Source organism: Corythoichthys intestinalis, chromosome 1 (genome assembly GCF_030265065.1).
Source record: "Corythoichthys intestinalis isolate RoL2023-P3 chromosome 1, ASM3026506v1, whole genome shotgun sequence".
In the NCBI taxonomy this organism is placed as follows: Eukaryota; Metazoa; Chordata; class Actinopteri; order Syngnathiformes; family Syngnathidae; genus Corythoichthys; species Corythoichthys intestinalis.
In genome coordinates, this window is record NC_080395.1 from 81656433 (window position 1) to 81674619 (window position 18187).

Sequence of the window (18187 nt, forward strand, 5' to 3'; positions counted from 1 at the left end):
GGGAAGAAGCTGTGGCGCAATTACAGAGCCACTTGATTAAAGCCACAGGAACAATCAGCAGAGGGAAATTGGATAGTTATTGTCTCTGACCCATTGTGTTGTGTGAGTGTGTGGAAGCCCACCAGCGTGTTAGCCACAATCACATTACTTTTGTGCTTGCCATTATGCAAACATTTGACACGTGGCCTCAACATTAGAGTGTACATGACTCCTGAAATCAAATTTAAACAGCCTTATGACGGGAATTAAAATCATATATTGAGACGATTAAACTAAAAACAACAATTAGGCATTGCGTGGATGACAAGAAATCCTGCCGTTTAGCTCCTCCTGTCATAACGCTGTGGCGCCACCATCGTGGTAATAACGTCACTCGATGAACGACTTCAGCGGGTTCAGCATTTTGTGGCATGGAGTAGGTAGACTTTTTTAGCGGTTCTGGTTCAAGTTTGGATCTATTCTGCAATATTGCCGATCTAGAATTACATTGGGGTAATTAAGTATTTAGTCAGCCACTAATTGTGCAAGTTCTCCCACTTGAAAATATTAGAGAGGCCTGTAATTGTCAACATGGGTAAACCTCAACCATGAGAGACAGAAAGTGGAAAAAAAAAAAACAGAAAATCACAGTATGATTTTTAAAGAATTTATTTGCAAATCAAGGTGGAAAATAAGTATTTGGTCAATACACAAAGTTCATCTCAATATTTTGATATGTACCCTTTGTTGGCAAAAACAAAGGCCAAACATTTTCTGTAGCTCTTCACAAGCTTTTCATACACTGTTGCTGGTATTTTGGCCCATTCCTCCATGCAGATCTCCTCTAGACCGGTGATGTGTTGGGCAACACGGACTTTCAACTCCCTCCTCACCCCGTGGCGTCAAAATAACAAAAACGGTAAGCAAAAATCCCAGAATCACACGGGGGCACCTAGTGAATGACCTACAGAGAGCTGGGACCACAGTAACAAAGGCTACTATCAGTAACGTAATGCGCCGCCAGGGACTCAAATCCTGCACTGCCAGACGTGTCCCCCTGCTGAAGCCAGTACACATCCAGGCCCGTCTGCGGTTTGCTAGAGAGTACACATCCAGGCCCGTTTGCGGTTTGCTAGAGAGCATTTGGATGATCCAGAAGAGGACTGGGAGAATGTGTTATGGTCAGATGAAACCAAAATAGAACTTTTTGGTAGAAACACAGGTTCTCGTGTTTGGAGGAGAAAGAATACTGAATTGCATCCGAAGAACACCATACCCACTGTGAAACATGGGGGTGGAAACATCATGCTTTTGGGTTTTTCTGCAAAGGGACCAGGACGACTGATCTGTGTAAAGGAAAGAATGAATGGGGCCAACTATCGAGAGATTTTGAGTGAAAATCTCCGTCCATCAGCAAGGGCATTGAAGATGAGACGTGGCTGGGTCTTTCAGCATGACAATGATCCCAAACACACAGCCAGGGCAACAAAGGAGTGGCTTCATAAGAAGCATTTCAAGGTCCTGTAGTGGCCTAGCCAGTCTCCAGATCTCAACCCCATAGAAAATCTGTGGAGGAAGTTCTAAGTCCGTGTTGCCCAACAACAGCCCCAAAACATCACAGCTCTAGAGGAGACCTTCATGGAGGAATGGGTCAAAATACAAGCAACTGTGTGTGAAAAGCTTGTGAAGATTGGCCTCCGTTATTGCCAACAAAGGGTACATAACAAAGTATTGAGATGAACTTTTGGTATTGACCATATATTTATTTTCCACCATGATTTGCAAATAAATTCTTTAAAAATCAAACAATGTGATTTTCTTCGTCTTTTTTTTCCACAGTCTCTCAAGTTTGAGGTTTACCCATGTTGAGAATTACAGGCCTCTCTAATATTTTCAAGTGGGAGAACTTGCACAATTAGTGGTTGACTAAATACTTATTTACCCCACTGTATCACTGTCATATTTTAGTCATTTCAAAATGTGTTTGTCTTACTCTAGTTTTAGTCAAGGAAAACTCATCTGGTTTTAGTCTACAATTCTCAAAATTATTTCGTCTATAAACTTCAAAAGTTTTAGTCCATTAATAAATCAGTCAATAAATGAAAGGTTTTACATTGACAGACGAGCACATAATTGTAGTCTACAAGGGCGTCACCATCTTCATGATGATAATACACACTCAACAGGAAAACAGCAAATTACTTGCAATTAATTAAACTCACCTGGAAGCCACGAACTGTATGTAAAACGTTTTCCAGTTTAAGAAAACACAATGCTAATGGTAACGCGGACGCTATGCTAACGCTACAAGTTAGTTTAGTGTGTGATGATTGTAAATGCAGCTAATCTGCATTCCAATCTAATATAATTTAATATAATGTTTAAAAGTTAATTTGTTTTGAATTTAATTATCCATATATGTCTGCTTGTTCATGCTGCATCATTATTTTGTGCAATTCCCATAAGCGCCATAGGGTGGCAACATTGCGCAGGCTTCCCTAGTTTATCTGCATGAAGTAGAGGTAGTGAGGAATAGACCCTACTCACCTACGTCACAAAATGGGCGTGTCACTGTTTCCGGCCGCCATACTGTACCTCTTTTTCAGACCTATTCTCATTGTTTTCAATTAGTCGAGCAAGTTATAGAGCAATTCATGGAAGCCCCGGTGTTATCTGACGCTGTAAACTCATTGGATCCGTTGCATAAAAGGCGTTACGTGGAAAAGCTTCAGTTTATCCATTCGCCAGATCCGTATTTGATGCCTAAATCGATGTTTTTCGACCCGCTGGCTTCGCCTGACATCTGATATCCTGATATTTACAACTATCTTGTCCACACAAAATCAGCCTATTCTCACGAAAGTTTGAAAAACTTTAAGAGCTTGGAGGCTTATAAATGCTACGTTGCTGGTTGGGTGAAACACGTCCTCGTACACGAAAATTCGGCAGGAATCTTGTGCTCGGAAGGTGAGTTACGAAATTTTCAATTCAAAATCTTTTGTTCTTGGTAACATCCACTGTCAAGTCTAATGTATTTCATGTCATTTGTCAATGGAGCTAGGGCTTTTAATGTTTATATGGTTTAGCGATAGCACTCACTACATACATACGTGTATGTTGTCGGCGATTAGCCTAGCAATGATCTTAATTGTGGTTGTCAGCCCAAAACCCTCTAAATATATATTAAATGCATCTTACCAGATATAAAATGACTACTACATAATCTGCGGTAGTCGTTTGGAGCCCAGTTTTCTCGTCGAATTGCAGCAGTCAATCGTGGCCTCCTCTTCGGGTCTCTCGGAATACGGTAAAAATTCAAGTCTCTCCGTCTATCTTCTCTGTTTTTGCAACCGACCGCCACACGACTTCACCATTTTGAGTATTAATGTTGACGAGCAGTAAAACGTGCAATAATAGGAGGAATTTACGAAGCGCTAATGCATTTCTATGACGAGTATCCGGACAACATGGTACGGGGGCGTGGCTGTGACGTCACGTGAGTAGGGTCAATAGGCCAAAGCTTTGCGGGAAGCACCGCTCAATGCGGTTGTGTGTTGTATGTTGTGTTGGCAGAAAGGGAAAGTTATAGAGACAAAGGATGAGAGGATAAGTCTACAACCATTCAAGGTGATTTTATTTTACATGTAACAAATATTTTGTTAATATAGTGTCACATTAGGTACTCTTTATTTGTTTTTAAGCACGTTTTTGCCTGGTTTTTTTTTGTCTAATGGCGCCCATTGTACATTTTCTCAGAGTGTCCATTAAAGCTGCAGACCCAGGTGACATTGTTTTTAGCACCCTTGGTCGGCGAAATAAGGTATTAGATAGTGAATTATAATTGAATATTTTATGGTTTGTTTGTGAATGTATGTTGATTTTGTTTGTTCATAATATTTTTTGTATGTAAAATTGTCTAGTTTTCACGGTGCACCAGGTGAACCAGGTGCTTATGGTGCGAACAAGAGTGGAGAGAAAAAATAAAAAACTGGAGCATCAGTCGAGACAACTTCGTCTTTTTTGGACCGAGGGACAGCTACAATGATCACTTATCACAGACCTTTAAAGGCTAAAGCAACATGTTAGATCTAGCCAAGATAAGAAAACAAAACTTACCAAGCAGCACCTGACACATTTCACATAAAGGAAACTGGAATGGTCACACGCTTACTCACTTCTGTGTGGGGCGGGCACGTCACATGAGTGAAATGACCAAACACTGCTAAAATGTGGGCTTACCACACAAAAGATTAGAAAATGTAAAACATTGTGAACTTGGAAACGTAGGCAAATTTTCATCTAGTTCTCGTCTCGTCAGACGACAACTGGCATCCATATCATCATGTTTTAGTTTCACGAGACAAATTTCTAGCACATCAAAAAATTGTTGACAAAATATTTTTGGTTTCATCATCGTTGGTGAAAACAACACTGGTGTTGACCAACCCACTGCCTCTTGTGTCACCCACCTATGCCTTACTGTCTGTATTTAAGTTCCCCATGTGCTGTCTGTTTTTATTGCGTCATTGTCCATTCCTGCGTCAAAGCCCTCGTGTTTTTGTTCTGGTTTACCAAGTTTTGATACCTTTTGTTTGATCCCCTGATCTTTTGTTTGAACTTTGGATTTTTGTTAACTATTATTTAAGAATTTTTGAGTCCCCAACACCCTGCCTTGCCTTTTGTTTTTCCCTGCATTTGGGTCCACCTCGCCTCTGCCGACGTGACAGAGGATACTTGTTGCTGACAAAATGTTACAAATAAAACACTGAATTGCTACCCTATCAGGCTCAAGACAATAGCGTAGCAAAATATCAAAAATACATCTTAATTCATAGTTTTGTCATCAAAGACAAACTGGACTATGATGAAGTAGTTGACATCAATCAAAATCCCTGATCCTGCCCACAAACTCAAATGTGACACTAATTTTGTTGATTTTGTTGTAATGCCAATAAAGGTTCTATTCTAAACACTGCATTTCTACAAAGGGCTCCCATATACCTAAAGCTAACGCTAGCTCACAACACATACTGTATATGTGAAACATACCAAAATAAAAACTCATGAACTCAAAAAAAAATCACGCAAAACTGCTAAAACGAGTCACCACGCAACCCTGACTTATGCCTTTTGCCTGGTTGCAGTTGAAGAATAATTCTTACTCAATGGACGACCGTCATGAACATAATTTCAAAGTCTAACAAAATTAAATAAAGATTATACACCCAAAATGCCTATTTTAAATGTTAGTTAACATTCACTGTCTAATGTAAAAGTGCGTTTACTACTTAAATATTAAATCCTGATTTATTTAGAGAAAAAAGGAAAATATTCCAAAAAGAGGAACCGTATAAATAAATACAATTAGCATAGTTAAACCTTGCGTTATAATAAAAAACTCCATTATGTGAAATTATATTACAGCTTTGCTTTGCAAATGCCTCGTTTCTTCTGTGTGCTGTAGCAATGACTGTTTTCCACAATACTGTAGATATCAAATCATTCTAAAAGTCATAATAGCCAATTATACTGCCTATTTAGCTCACTATAATATAGGTGTAAGCCGTGCCATATAGTTACGGAGGCATCTCTTGGATATAAAGCTATCAATGCGAGCACAATGTGAGTTTTTTTTTAAAAAACTTCCTTACGTGTGAAGACATAATGCTGAGGCATGTTGGCACCTCAGCAGGGCTTGTTTTGAGGGTCACACAGAGTCCAACCGTGTCTCATTTGCGATTCCCCAAGATTTGCGAAGGTGTTGTTTGTGTCAGCAAATTGAATCAAAAAGAATTGTGACTGTAGCTGTTCCTGGAGTGAAGCCAGCCAGCTCAGAAGCAGCTTCTGCCAGCTGCGTTACCTGTTCTCTCTGCTATAAATAGAACCCCCCCAAAAATGCACATGGGTGTATTATCTGCATGGATAATCAAAAGTAAAAACATATAAAGTTTTTTTTTTCCCCCTTCTCTTCGGACTAGGTTGGTCCACGGTGGCTCCGCCCATGTTGGCCTTCCTTTACTGCTTTGCCCAGGTGGGAATGGAATGGACTCCTCACCTGTCATTAGTCACCATGAATTCACAACGCAACAACAACAAAAAATAAACACTGCACGCCATCTATGCCAGAACCACGCTCGGAACCTGGCGCTAAATTGAGGTGGTAAGCATGGACTCACAGAAGGGGTGCTGTTGGCACCACAAACACAGTAAATGCATATTGTACCAGGATAAAAGGACACTCAAGAATATACATTGGCCCGGGTTTCACTCGCTGGCGAGACCACCGCCTTCACCCGAACTGAGGTTGGGGTCCGCTTGGGGGAATACAGTACAAAATCAAACGTTTCTTATGTTCAACATCGTCATATGATATTGTTTAGTGGATATCAGGATTTTACAATACTGTGCGTTGGTCCTCATGGGACATGCAGTCTTCCTTAAGGCAAATTACTACCTCTTTTGTCCACCTGCATCGCTAAAATCGACCAAATGTGTGCTTTAAATTTAAGAAGGCATGGTGTTAAATATGTGATCACCTCAAGGATTCATGGTAAAATTGACGTGTTAAGGCTCATATTTTTCGAATTCTGTTGTCTTTATTCGAACTTGACAGAGAAACAAAATGGAAAGTTAAGTGCTGTCAGTAGATGGTAAAAATGCTTTGTCGTAATCCAATGGGACGACTGGTTCCTTTAAAGCAGAAATGTGATGTAAGGTTGGCCAACCATGTTTTTGAATAATATCAATGGCTAAACAATTAGAAGCATATTTTCGTTTTTTTTTTTTTTTTTTTTTAACGCAACCCTTCCAGATTCTTTGTTTAACCCATAGCAATGCCCTTGACAATCCGCAGCAACACTGTTCGTAGCTTTGTAGCGATTTGTAATTTCGGAATCGCCGATGAGTTTAGTAACATACACCAAACAATAAATACAGCAGAATGGCCATTTTGCGTAACTGTGGAAGCCCGTCTGTGGAAGCCCGTCGACATCTTTATTCCATTTGTCTTCCGCTTGCTCGTAAGGGTCAACATTGTTCACATTCTTAAGTTTGATCACATATCTGATCTTCGCCTTAATAACGAGTTTGTTTCTTTATCGAACTGGCAAGTTAAATGTCCCGCGAGCCAGACCTGCTTCCAATATGGCTGCGTTGTTGTCAAATCTCACGTGATCCCCCATTCTGTGACGTAAGCGCTCGAGCCTAAAAGTGCACGTGTATTTGTTGTTAATAAAGTTTTTTTTTCCCAAACAAACTTCTGAGCCGGTGTTTTCACACACAAACCGGAACTGCGAGTGCGGCAAACACACACGCAAAACAGATGCAGAGGGATATGATGGCAGAGCATTCAGAGGAAAATTTGTCCTTTTCAAGGTGGAGATATAAATACTATTTCAAGTAAGCCTGTCGCAATATGCAATAATTCCATTTATCGCGCAATATATAAAAATGAAGGCGGTAACTTTTCCGCTGCGATTTATCGCCTCGCGTGCACGTGTGTGTGCGCGTGCGGCAGACGTGCTGTTAAAAGTTCGTTACCAACTGCGCAAAATGCATCTTCGTTCCAGGTCCGCCAAAAACTAGCGCCGGAGCCAATTGTTCCCATTATATCCTATTGTTCAACGTATACCGGCCGCGTCAGTGCTCCGGAGTGACTGTGGACCATCTATGGCGCGCCGGTGTTGTTGACGTGTGGGCGCTCCCGTCAGGAGTGACATTTCACGCGGGGCGGCTATTTTTCGGCACAACGCTGGATATTTACAACGAAGTCCGCCAAAACATTGTTACCGACTTGGTTGCTACGAATAACCTCACTTTGACAACGAACAGCTGAATGAAATTACCGGTAAGAGCGCTGTGCTTCAAACTCCTGTCCTGTTTATGAAAGTCGTTTTCATATGCTAGTGTTGTGTGGTAATGAGCAGACGTGACTTCAGCGGCGCTTGCTAACTTTTTTAATGCGCGGTTGCGCGCACACCCTAGATATCATGAAATGGCAAACTAGATGTGCTACTTCCCATGCCATTGGCTACGTGAGCCCAGAGTGATTATGGGACATGTAGTCCATATACTACATCGATGAATTCTAAACTGTCATTTGTCACATGAGGTTAAGAAGGCCAAATCATTCCATACCAGTGACTATAGATAATGTTGCAAATATTGTTAATTCAGTACGTGACACAAATGGATTCGGACCATAAATAGGATGTCTTGCTCATGTAGTAAACCTAGCTACTAAGAGAGCTGTAGCAATCAACGGTGTGCCCTGCCTCACTTTACAAACAGTAAAGATTGTTCTCAGCACTTTTATACAATTTTTTTTCATATCAGTAAGAAGTAAGCACATAAATATTATGCACTAAAATGCATGTTTATATGATGGCAATTTAATTTTTGCTCGTTAGCAAAAAAATTTTTAAAAAAAATACAATTGTTACATTTTTTTTACAGAGCATTAAATGTATTGAATCGGATCGAAAATGGTGTCCCTCGTATCAAAATTCGTACCGAACCATGACTTAACTGTATCATTGCATCCCTATGGAACACCATTGCAGAAGCTATGACGGGAAAAGTTTTCATTTTTCTAAATGCTGAAGTTGTTAAGTGCAATTTTTTTTTGTTTTTTTTTTAAACACATTTTATGTATTCTGTGTTTCTGTGCGGTATCAATATTGTTGTTTTTTACTTAAGAGGTATGGTCTATTGTTTTTAGTTGTGATTTCTTAAAAAGTATATTTGAATTTAAGAGTAAATATCGCGTTTAAATGGGTTTACTTCATCTATTAGTATATACTGTATTCGCACTGTGTTATTGTAAATTGGTTTAAAAAATTGGGGGGGGGCGCAATAATATCGCATATCGCAATAATTTATGAGAACAATTATCGCACACTAAAATTTGTTATCGCGACAGGCCTAATTTCAAGTTGGTCGAAATTAAAGGAAAGAACATGCATGTAAAGTGTAATTTATGTTCCGGGGCAAAGCTTTTGTCGACATCTGTGGTAAGCAATTCAAATCTGTTTATTTTTGTTGCACTTCAAGTGTAGGCTAAATCTGTTGCTGGTGAGGTGCAATAAATATTACAAGGTTCTATAACACAACTACCTGTCTGTTCTTCTCTATTCAACTGACTCGAATACTGCTCAAAAAATTTCAAATTCTTTGACATACAACAACTTCTTTTTATAGTAACGTAAATAGTTACTATACCTGGTAACTAGTTACTTTTACTATAGAGTAATTCAGTTACTAACTCAATTACTTTTTGGAAGAAGTATTGAGTAACTATAATTACTTTTTGTAAAGTAACGTGCCCAACACTGCTTATTTTTGGCTATAATTTTGCACACATGTAGAAAAAGACTAAAGAGCAAACATTTTTTTGTTTCTTTTTTTTTGTTGAAGTAGGTCTTGATGGTCACTGTGGGTACCTGGGCATTGGGCTCAATGGTGCCCTGTATTTGGCCATGAGTGCATTCACATCACGGAGAGCAGGTCAAAAACCGAGGGGGGAGGGGGGCGGGGGGGTAAATATATTTCTATGTCTGGAATTTTCACATAAGTAAAGATGTTGATTAAATACTAACTTTCTGTAATTTTCACATAAGTAAAGATGGTGATTAAATATTAACTTATACCTGAGTACAATGGTACCTCTACATAGGAAGTTAATTCGTTCCAGGACCTTGTTTTTAAGTCTAAATAGTCATACAGTGGGGCAAATAAGTATTTAGTCAACCACCAATTGTGCAAGTTCTCCTACTTGAAAAGATTAGAGAGGCCTGTAATTGTCAACATGGGTAAACCTCAACCATGAGAGACAGAATGTGGAAAAAAACAGAAAATCACATTGTTTGATTTTTAAAGAATTTATTTGCAAATCATAGTGGGATATAAGTATTTGGTCACCTACAAACAAGCAAGATTTCTGGCTGTCAAAGAGGTGTAACTTCGTCTAACGAGGTCTAACGAGGCTCCACTCGTTACCTGTATTAATGGCACCTGTTTTAACTCATTATCGGAATAAAAGACACCTGTCCACAATCTCATCAGTCAAACTCCAAACTCCACTATGGCCAAGACCAAAGAGCTGTCGAAGGACACCAGAGACAAAATTGTAGACCTGCTGGGAAGACTGAATCTGCAATAGGTAAAACGCTTGGCGTAAAGAAATCAACTGTGGGAGCAATTATTAGAAAATGGAAGACATACAAGACCACTGATAATCTCCCTCGATCTGGGGCTCCATGCAAGATCTCACTCTGTGGTGTCAAAATGATAACAAGAACGGTGAGCAAAAATCCCTGAACCACACGGGGGGACCTAGTGAATGACCTACAGAGATCTGGGACCATAGTAACAAAGGCTACTATCAGTAACACAATGCGCCGCCAGGGATTCAAATCCTGCACTGCCAGACATGTCCCCATGCTGAAACCAGCACACGTCCAGGCCCGTCTGTGGTTAGCTAGAGAGCATTTGGATGATCCAGAAGAGGACTGGGAGAATGTGTTATGGTCAGATGAAACCAAAATAGAACTTTTTGGGAGAAACACAGGTTCTTGTGTTTCGAGGAGAAAGAATACTGAATTGCATCCGAAGAATACCATGCCCACTGTGAAGCATGGGAGTGGAAACATCCTGCTTTGGGGCTGTTTTCTGCAAAGGGACCAGGACGACTGATCTGTGTAAAGGAAAGAATGAATGGGGCCATGTATCGAGAGATTTTGTGTGAAAATCTCCTTCCATCAGCAAGGCCATTGAAGATGAGACGTGGCTGGGTCTTTCAGCATGACAATGATCCCAAACACACAGCCAGGGCAACAAAGGAGTGGCTTCGTAAGAAGCATTTCAAGGTCCTGGAGTGGCCTCGCCAGTCTCCAGGTCTCAACCCCATAAAAAATCTGCAGAAGGAGTTGAAAGTCTGTGTTGCCCAATGACAGCCCCAAAATATCACTGCTCTAGAGGAGATCTGCATGGAGGAATGGGCCAAAATACCAGCAACAATGTGTGAAAAGCTTGTGAAGAATTTCATAAAACGTTTGGCCTCCGTTATTGCCAACAAAGGGTACATAACAAAGTATTGAGATGAACTTCTGGTATAGACCTAATACTTACTTTCCACCATGATTTGCAAATAAATTCTTTAAAAATCAAACAATGTGATTTTCAGTTTTTTTTCCACATTTTGTCTCTCATGATTGAGGTTTAACCATGTTGACAATTACAGGCCTCTCTAATATTTTCAAGTGGGAGAACTTGCACAATTAGTGGTTGACTAAATACTTATTTGCCCTTCTGTAAATGGCGGAAAACACTCGCACTCCTCTTTAAAAGAAACTGCTGCATTTTAAAGAGCATACGACTGGAGGAAAAAAGTCTTAAATAGCATTATTATGTGAATTAGAATCATATTTTAAGACGATTCGACTATATACAACAATTTAGCAAAACGCAGATGACGAGAAATCAGTCTTTTAATCTGCCGGTGGTTGATCACGATGTCATCCACCCAACAGGTGGATGACGTCAGCGGGTGACTGGGCTCATCGGTTTTACTATTCAGCCCATTGAGGGGGAATTATTCAGAACGAGGAAAAGGCGACGAAGAGAGCCGCAAAACGTCATTGTTTCAGTCTCTTTACTCCAATATTTTTACAGGATAGTCTCTTTATCCAAGTATTTTTTTTCCCCAATAGCTAAATAAATGGCTTGAGAAGGACCAGTCAGCCTGTCGAGGAGGAACTATTCACAACAAGGAAAACGCGACGAAGCGAGCTGCAAAATGTCATTGTTTCTGTCTCTTTACTTCAATATTTTTACAGGATATTCTTTTCATCCAAGTATTTTCCCCAATTGCTAAATAAATGGCATGGTCCTGACAAATAACAGTCTTGTGCTAAATGGAACATGAAATAATAAAAATGCACTTATTCAGGACGACATTTCAAGGTCCTGGAGTGGCCTTGCCAGTCTCCAGATCTCAACCCCATAGAAAATCTGTGGAGGAGTTGAAAGTCCGTGTTGCCCAACGACAGCCCCAAAACCTCACTGCTCTAGAGGAGATGGAGGAATGGGCCAAAATAGACCCCACTCACATGACGTCACAACCACGCCTCCGCGTCATATTGTCCGTTAGCTCGTCGTGTTTACGCATTACCGCTACGTAAATTCCTCCTATTATGGTGTGTTTTTGCTCGTTAACATTAATAATCAAAATGGTGAAGGCATGTGTGGCGGTTGGTTGCAGTAACAGAGAAGATAGACGGAGAGACTTGAAGTTCTACCGTATTCCGAGAGACCCGGAGAGGAGAGCGAGATGGACTGCTGCAATTCGACGAGAAAACTGGGCACCAAAGGATCACCACAGATTATGTAGTAGTCATTTTATATCTGGTAAGATGCATTTAATATATATTTAGAGGGTTTTGGGCTGACAACCACAATTAAGATCATTGCGAGGCTAATCACCGACAACGTACAGTTTCAAATTCAAGATGCTTATTTCTTCCACCATCATTATTTTTTGAATAATATTTAGCTGGTACCAAGTGAAAGAAGCTGGCCTCGTCTTCGGATCATCAGTTAAACAGGTGTGTCCAAACCTTTTGCAAAGGGGGCCAGATTTGGTGTGGTAAAAATATGTGGGGCTACCTTGGCTGATTTACATAGAACAATATATTTAAACAAAATTTTAGCAAGCCCTTCTGTGCGTCACATTTGCTTTATTATTAATTTTTTTTAATTCATAATTTCAACAATCTCGTCTTTGTGGCGTTCTCTTTCGACACTCGGGCTCTTGCGAAATACTGCTGCTGTGAAACTAAACTAGCTTCAAGTTGCTTTAATTTCTCGCTGCCTATCTTCCCTGTAATGTTGTACATGTTAGCGTGTATTGTTTTGTAATATCGCGTCACATCGAACTCTTTGAAAACAGCGACTTGTCTCTTTGCAAATGAGGCAGGCACAGTTGCATATTTTATTGAAGAAATAGTCCAATATCTACCTATCCTTGAAGCGTCGCAGTCAACTTTTTATTTATTGATTGTTGCCATTTTAAAAAATTGGAAGTAAAGGGTCACACGGGGTAATGTTGCTTAGAGTGCTGCTCTTAAAATTTTTCAAACTTTTGTGAGAATAGGCTGAGTTTCTGTGGACAAGATAGTTGACAGAAGTAGAAGACAGCGGGTCAAAAAATATCGATTTAGGCATCAAATATGGATCTGACGAATGGATAGATTGAAGCTTTCCACATAACGCCTTTTATGCAACGCATCCATTGAGTTTACAGCATCTGAAAGCACCAGGGCTTCCATGAAGTGCACTATAAATTGCACGACAAATTGAAACCATTGAGAATACGGATAAACAATGACGGACAATATGGTGGCCGGATACAGCAACACGTCATTGTGTGACGTTGGTGAGTGGGGTCTATACCAGCAACAGTGGGTGAAAAGCTTGTGAAGTTACAGAAAAAGTTTGTCCTCCGTTATTGACAACAAAGGGTACATAACAAAGTATTGAGATTAACTTTTGGTCTTGACCAAATACTTATTTTCCACCATGATTTGCAAATAAATTCTTTAAAAATCAAACAATGTAATTTTCTGTTTTTTTTTTCCACATTCTGTCTCTCATGTTAATAATTACAGGCCTCTCTAGTATTTTCAAGTGGGAGAACTTGCACAATTAGTGGTTGACTACATACTTATTTGGCCCACTGTATGTTGAGCAGGATTTTCCTATAAGAATACATTATAATTCCATTAAGTTGTTCCAGAGCCCGACAACCTACACTAGATCCTTATTAAATGCTGCTGGTACTACTGCAAATAGCAATTACACAGGGCAAAACAAATAAATTATGAATAAAAATCGGAATAATATTGTAATAATAACAATAATACCTGTTATAATGTAACGAATTGGGTGTGTGGCGAATGTGTTTTGCGTGATGTACCTGAACGCACCGCGTGGCTGACTTGACAGCGCGAGAGAGGACTTTTTACTATCACTTTTCATGTTCAGCTGCGGCGGACAGTAGGCATGTTTTGAAGGCAGGTTTTGAAATAAATGATTGAAAACCTGACGAAGCTGGCGATTTTTGGGCAATCTTACCACAATAATAATTGTCACCTAAACTTATAAAGACTGGCGAACGGAGGTCAGTGGAGGACCGTCGAGATCGTAGACATTCTACGGCCGTATTGTCGAGCTAGTTCACGGACGTGCACTCCACACTCATATTTTTTCTATCATTTCTACCTTCATTTCAATTGTAAGCCTCACCTTTTTCCACCACCTGCACTAACATTTTTGGAACTCATGTTGATTTCTCACACAAGAAAATCCACTGTCCGTCCGTCTTGCGAGAAAACAAACCACGGCGCTGTCATAAATCCGCATATTTCGAGCATGTTGTCGGATGAAGAAACAAATGGCAAATCAAATTTTACGTCGGATGTCGAAAAGATCGTGTGTCGAAGCGATCGTATGTTAAGGTACCACTGTATATGTCTGCTTGAGTTGAGAGAGAGTACTTTGGCCATCTCTGATTTAAAAAAAAAAAATGCAAGTACAAAGTGATTGACTTAAAAGGTTGCCGCGATCTAACAATCAATCAATCATAATCATAATCAATCAAACATAATGAGATTAGCTACATGTTAATCCACTGTTTACACCCAAAGTGAATCAATTCATTTCATATAGGCATGATTACATTCAATATGTGAAAAGCTTTTATAAAAATGAAGACTCGGAATGAGAGATTCGTCAGGTCATTTACGAGCTCCTGGATTATAAATTTAATTATTTATCAATTTATTGAAGTTATTTTACTCATGTGGCCACAAATGAGTTCCCGCCTTTGACAACAGGCCAGCTCTTTATTTTTAGCCAACTGAATTTTTGCTGGAAAAAAGAAAAGCGTGTGTTTTTTCCTCTTTGCTGCATACGATCCTGATAAAAGACAAGTCATGTAAAAAACAAATTATCCATATGAAAATAATGAATAATATAAGAACGCCGCTTCTTCTTTTACACGGAAAGAGGACGAAGTGAGCGCAGAGTGGACTGAAATACTGCAACTCTACACATAAAAAGAATGTAAAATACAAGTAGTGTCGATATAAACGACTGATTGGTGGTCATAGCGATATCCCGATCCGATATTTGGATCGGATAGGACGCCGATATGGGCAAAAAAATGCACATCGGTATCGGATCGGCCGACACAGAAAAATTCCGATCCAGTTTTTTGGGGAAAACCGGTCCAGCGCACTGATTTACATAATCCATTCCAGTTTTTGCTTCGGTTTCCCTAAAATCTGGTCCGCATTTTATGGCACACCTTCAAACACTACATTACCATCTCCCAATTTACCGAGAGACTTTATCGGTAAAAAATTTCATCATTTCACCTTAAAGCTGTAATGTGAAGTAAGGTTGGCCAACCATGTTTTTGAATAATATTAATGGCTAAACAGTTTTAAGCATATTTTCATTTTTTTTTTTTAACGCAACCCTTCCAGATTCTTTGTTTAACCCATAGCAACGCCCTCGACAACGAAAATGCTTTTCTTCGGCAATCTTCGGAAATGACGTCACACCGGGAAGTGCGAGGGAAGTCCGCCATAGAACAGTATTGTTTGTTGAATTGCTTCTCGGTAAGATGCCACGGCGGTGTGTGCCGATGTTTTGTTCTCACTCAAACGAAAAGTTGTATGAGTGGCCAAAGGATAGCAGGGCACATAAATGGACATCTTTCGTTCGCACGAAGCGAATGAATTTCACGCCATCATGAAGTAGCGTTCTCTGCTGCAAACACTTCGAAGATGCCTGCTTCCTTAACCGGTCTGCTTAGGATCAAGGATTTGCCAAAAAGTAAGTGTGATTTTTGGATAGATGACTGATGACTTTGTCAAAGCAGAGCTGCTAACTGTTGTGGAATGAACAGTATAAACTAGCGACGTTAGCCGAAAGTTAACTCGTGGCAATCCCCGATCATAGTTGTTGCGTTCGCTAGGTTAAGCGTGTTTAAATTGTGCGTCATCTACGATCTTGTCCGAAAGAGTTAATCCACTGTCAATCAGGAAAGGAGTGTGGATGTGCACATAAGCGGGTCGGCGTCGCGGTAATTCACGGTCACGTTGCAGTAAGAGACACACACCGCCGGTGAGTTTGTGCACATTTACTTGTATTTATATTATGTATTTCCACCTTTATGCTTCAAGCATTGCATTGCATTTGTACGGTTCGGCGTTTCTTTCACGGTGATCGCTTGACAGCCTTCTACTTTGTGTTTTACGTACAAGAGTCGCTGACAGGTGACAAGTTGCTTTTAATGTCTGGCAGCGAATCAGCGAGCGCGTAGGTCACGCAGTGAATCATGGGAAATGTAGTCTCGGGACAACACTGAAGTGGTGCTTTGTAATCTGTTCGCTTGTGTGAAAAAAACTACATTTCCTCATGCCATTAGACGCCTCTTCCTCCCGAGTGCCCCGAGCCGTGTTCTTACTTTTCCATAAGAACTGCTCCATGTGTTAATAGAGAGACAAGGTTGTCAGCACATCGTGTGTTCGAAACATTTGTAAACAAAAAGCTCATAACAAGACACTATGCACGATCGACGCTGGAGTAGGAGGCGAGGAGGAGATCAGCTAGAAGCAAAATTTATTGTGTTGTAATACGGGAGTTCACCGGTCGAGGGTACGCATGTCATTTAGATTTGTTATTGTTTGTGCCTTACTCCTTGACTAAAAGGGAGAAAAGTGTTTTTGTTCAGAGTCGCTTGGCAAGACGGTGAGTAAAGTTTTAAAAGCCAATAAAGGTGTCGTGTGGGTCACACGGTCAAGATATAACAACGACTCATCACCTTCTTTCCCCCCAACGTTTTTTATATTATTATTTTATATGCACGAGAGCTGCCGGATCTGCCAAAATGAACATGAAGTCTGATTATTATTATTTTTAACAATGTCATCAGATAGACAAAAACATAAAATTATGTGCAAATGCCTGCATCTTCAAATCATGAAAATAATAACAGCCTATATCTTACCAATCTTGTAATCTCGATGGGTCTTGTATCCATTCCATGTCAGGTAGTCTAGGCACATTGTTTGCATCCTGATTAGCGTCTGGCTAATACATGTTAGGTCCAACATAAAATTCCAAGCTCCTCTTCTTCAAATACTTGTATCTCCTCCCTTGCGCTCGATCTATCGCTTATATCGCTGTTTGAATCATTGTTTGAAGGGCTTTGTATGGTGGCCGTATGTATGGAGCTGCTATCGATGTGACGTATCACGTTCGTCCCCTTTCAGGCTCGAACTTCGGAAACGCGATTCTTTTGTCAAATATACAACATATAAATTATTTTTTCATGCTTTATTTGTTGGACAATGTTTAATTACTTTACTTGTGTCCCTATTTGGCATGTGAAGAAATTACTTCACATTACTGCTTTAAAGGACGACAAAGACGAAGAGGCAGAATGCAACATATGCCACAATAAAGTCAAGCGTGGTGGTAAAGCTGTAAGAAGTTTTAATACAACTAACCTAATCAAGCATTTAGCGAAATACCACCACAAACAATATGATACGGTTTAATATGGTACAAAATGCCCAGCCGTCATTACATCCTTGAGCGATTCAGCCATGGAAGATTCGAGAACGATTCACAAACATCCAAATTCCGATTATTGAAATATGTCAAGTAAAGCGGAACTAATATACAGCGCGGTCTTCGGGATGCAATGAGAAACGGACCGCATTGCGTCCCGAGAGTATGATGAGAGCATGCTAGTCATAGATAATAATGCCAATGCTCAACTCACGGCTTTAGCTCAGCTCATGCCGCTGGATAAATAACACAAGAATACCTGACTGCTGCTGACAGCTGCTACAAACTACGTCAACATCGTTTTACTGGAGATAATAGATATCATATGTATATAGAACAAGATGCAAAACGACAGACTCGACTGCGTATGCAACATTGAAGTATTGAAAATAGTGTTGCACCGATACCATTTTTTGGCCCCGATACCGATACCTGGCTGTCCAGTATCGGCCGATACCGATACCATACCGATACCACCCCGATTATATATATATATATATATATATATATTTTTTTTTTTTTTTCCAAAGAGCTACATAATTGGATGTGAAATCATTGCTATCAAGGC

General features: G+C 40.0%; 1 protein-coding gene across 8 annotated transcripts in view; it reads left to right on the plus strand.

Annotated features, from left to right (window-relative positions):
- LOC130919388 (protein-cysteine N-palmitoyltransferase HHAT-like) overlaps nt 1-18187 on the plus strand; it is a 473408-nt gene that overhangs the window by 445858 nt on the left and 9363 nt on the right. For 5 of the 8 annotated variants that reach the window (XM_057842050.1, XM_057842041.1, XM_057842033.1 and 2 more), the window contains one exon: nt 5958-8972. The exons of 1 other annotated variant lie outside the window; for it this stretch is intronic. In XM_057842050.1, coding sequence (XP_057698033.1) covers nt 5958-6082 — 125 coding nt within the window. In that variant the 3' untranslated portion in view covers nt 6083-8972. Of the gene's footprint in view, nt 1-5957; nt 8974-18187 lie in introns of those variants that run through there. 2 more of the 8 variants (XM_057842093.1, XM_057842075.1) reach the window with 1 other exon arrangement.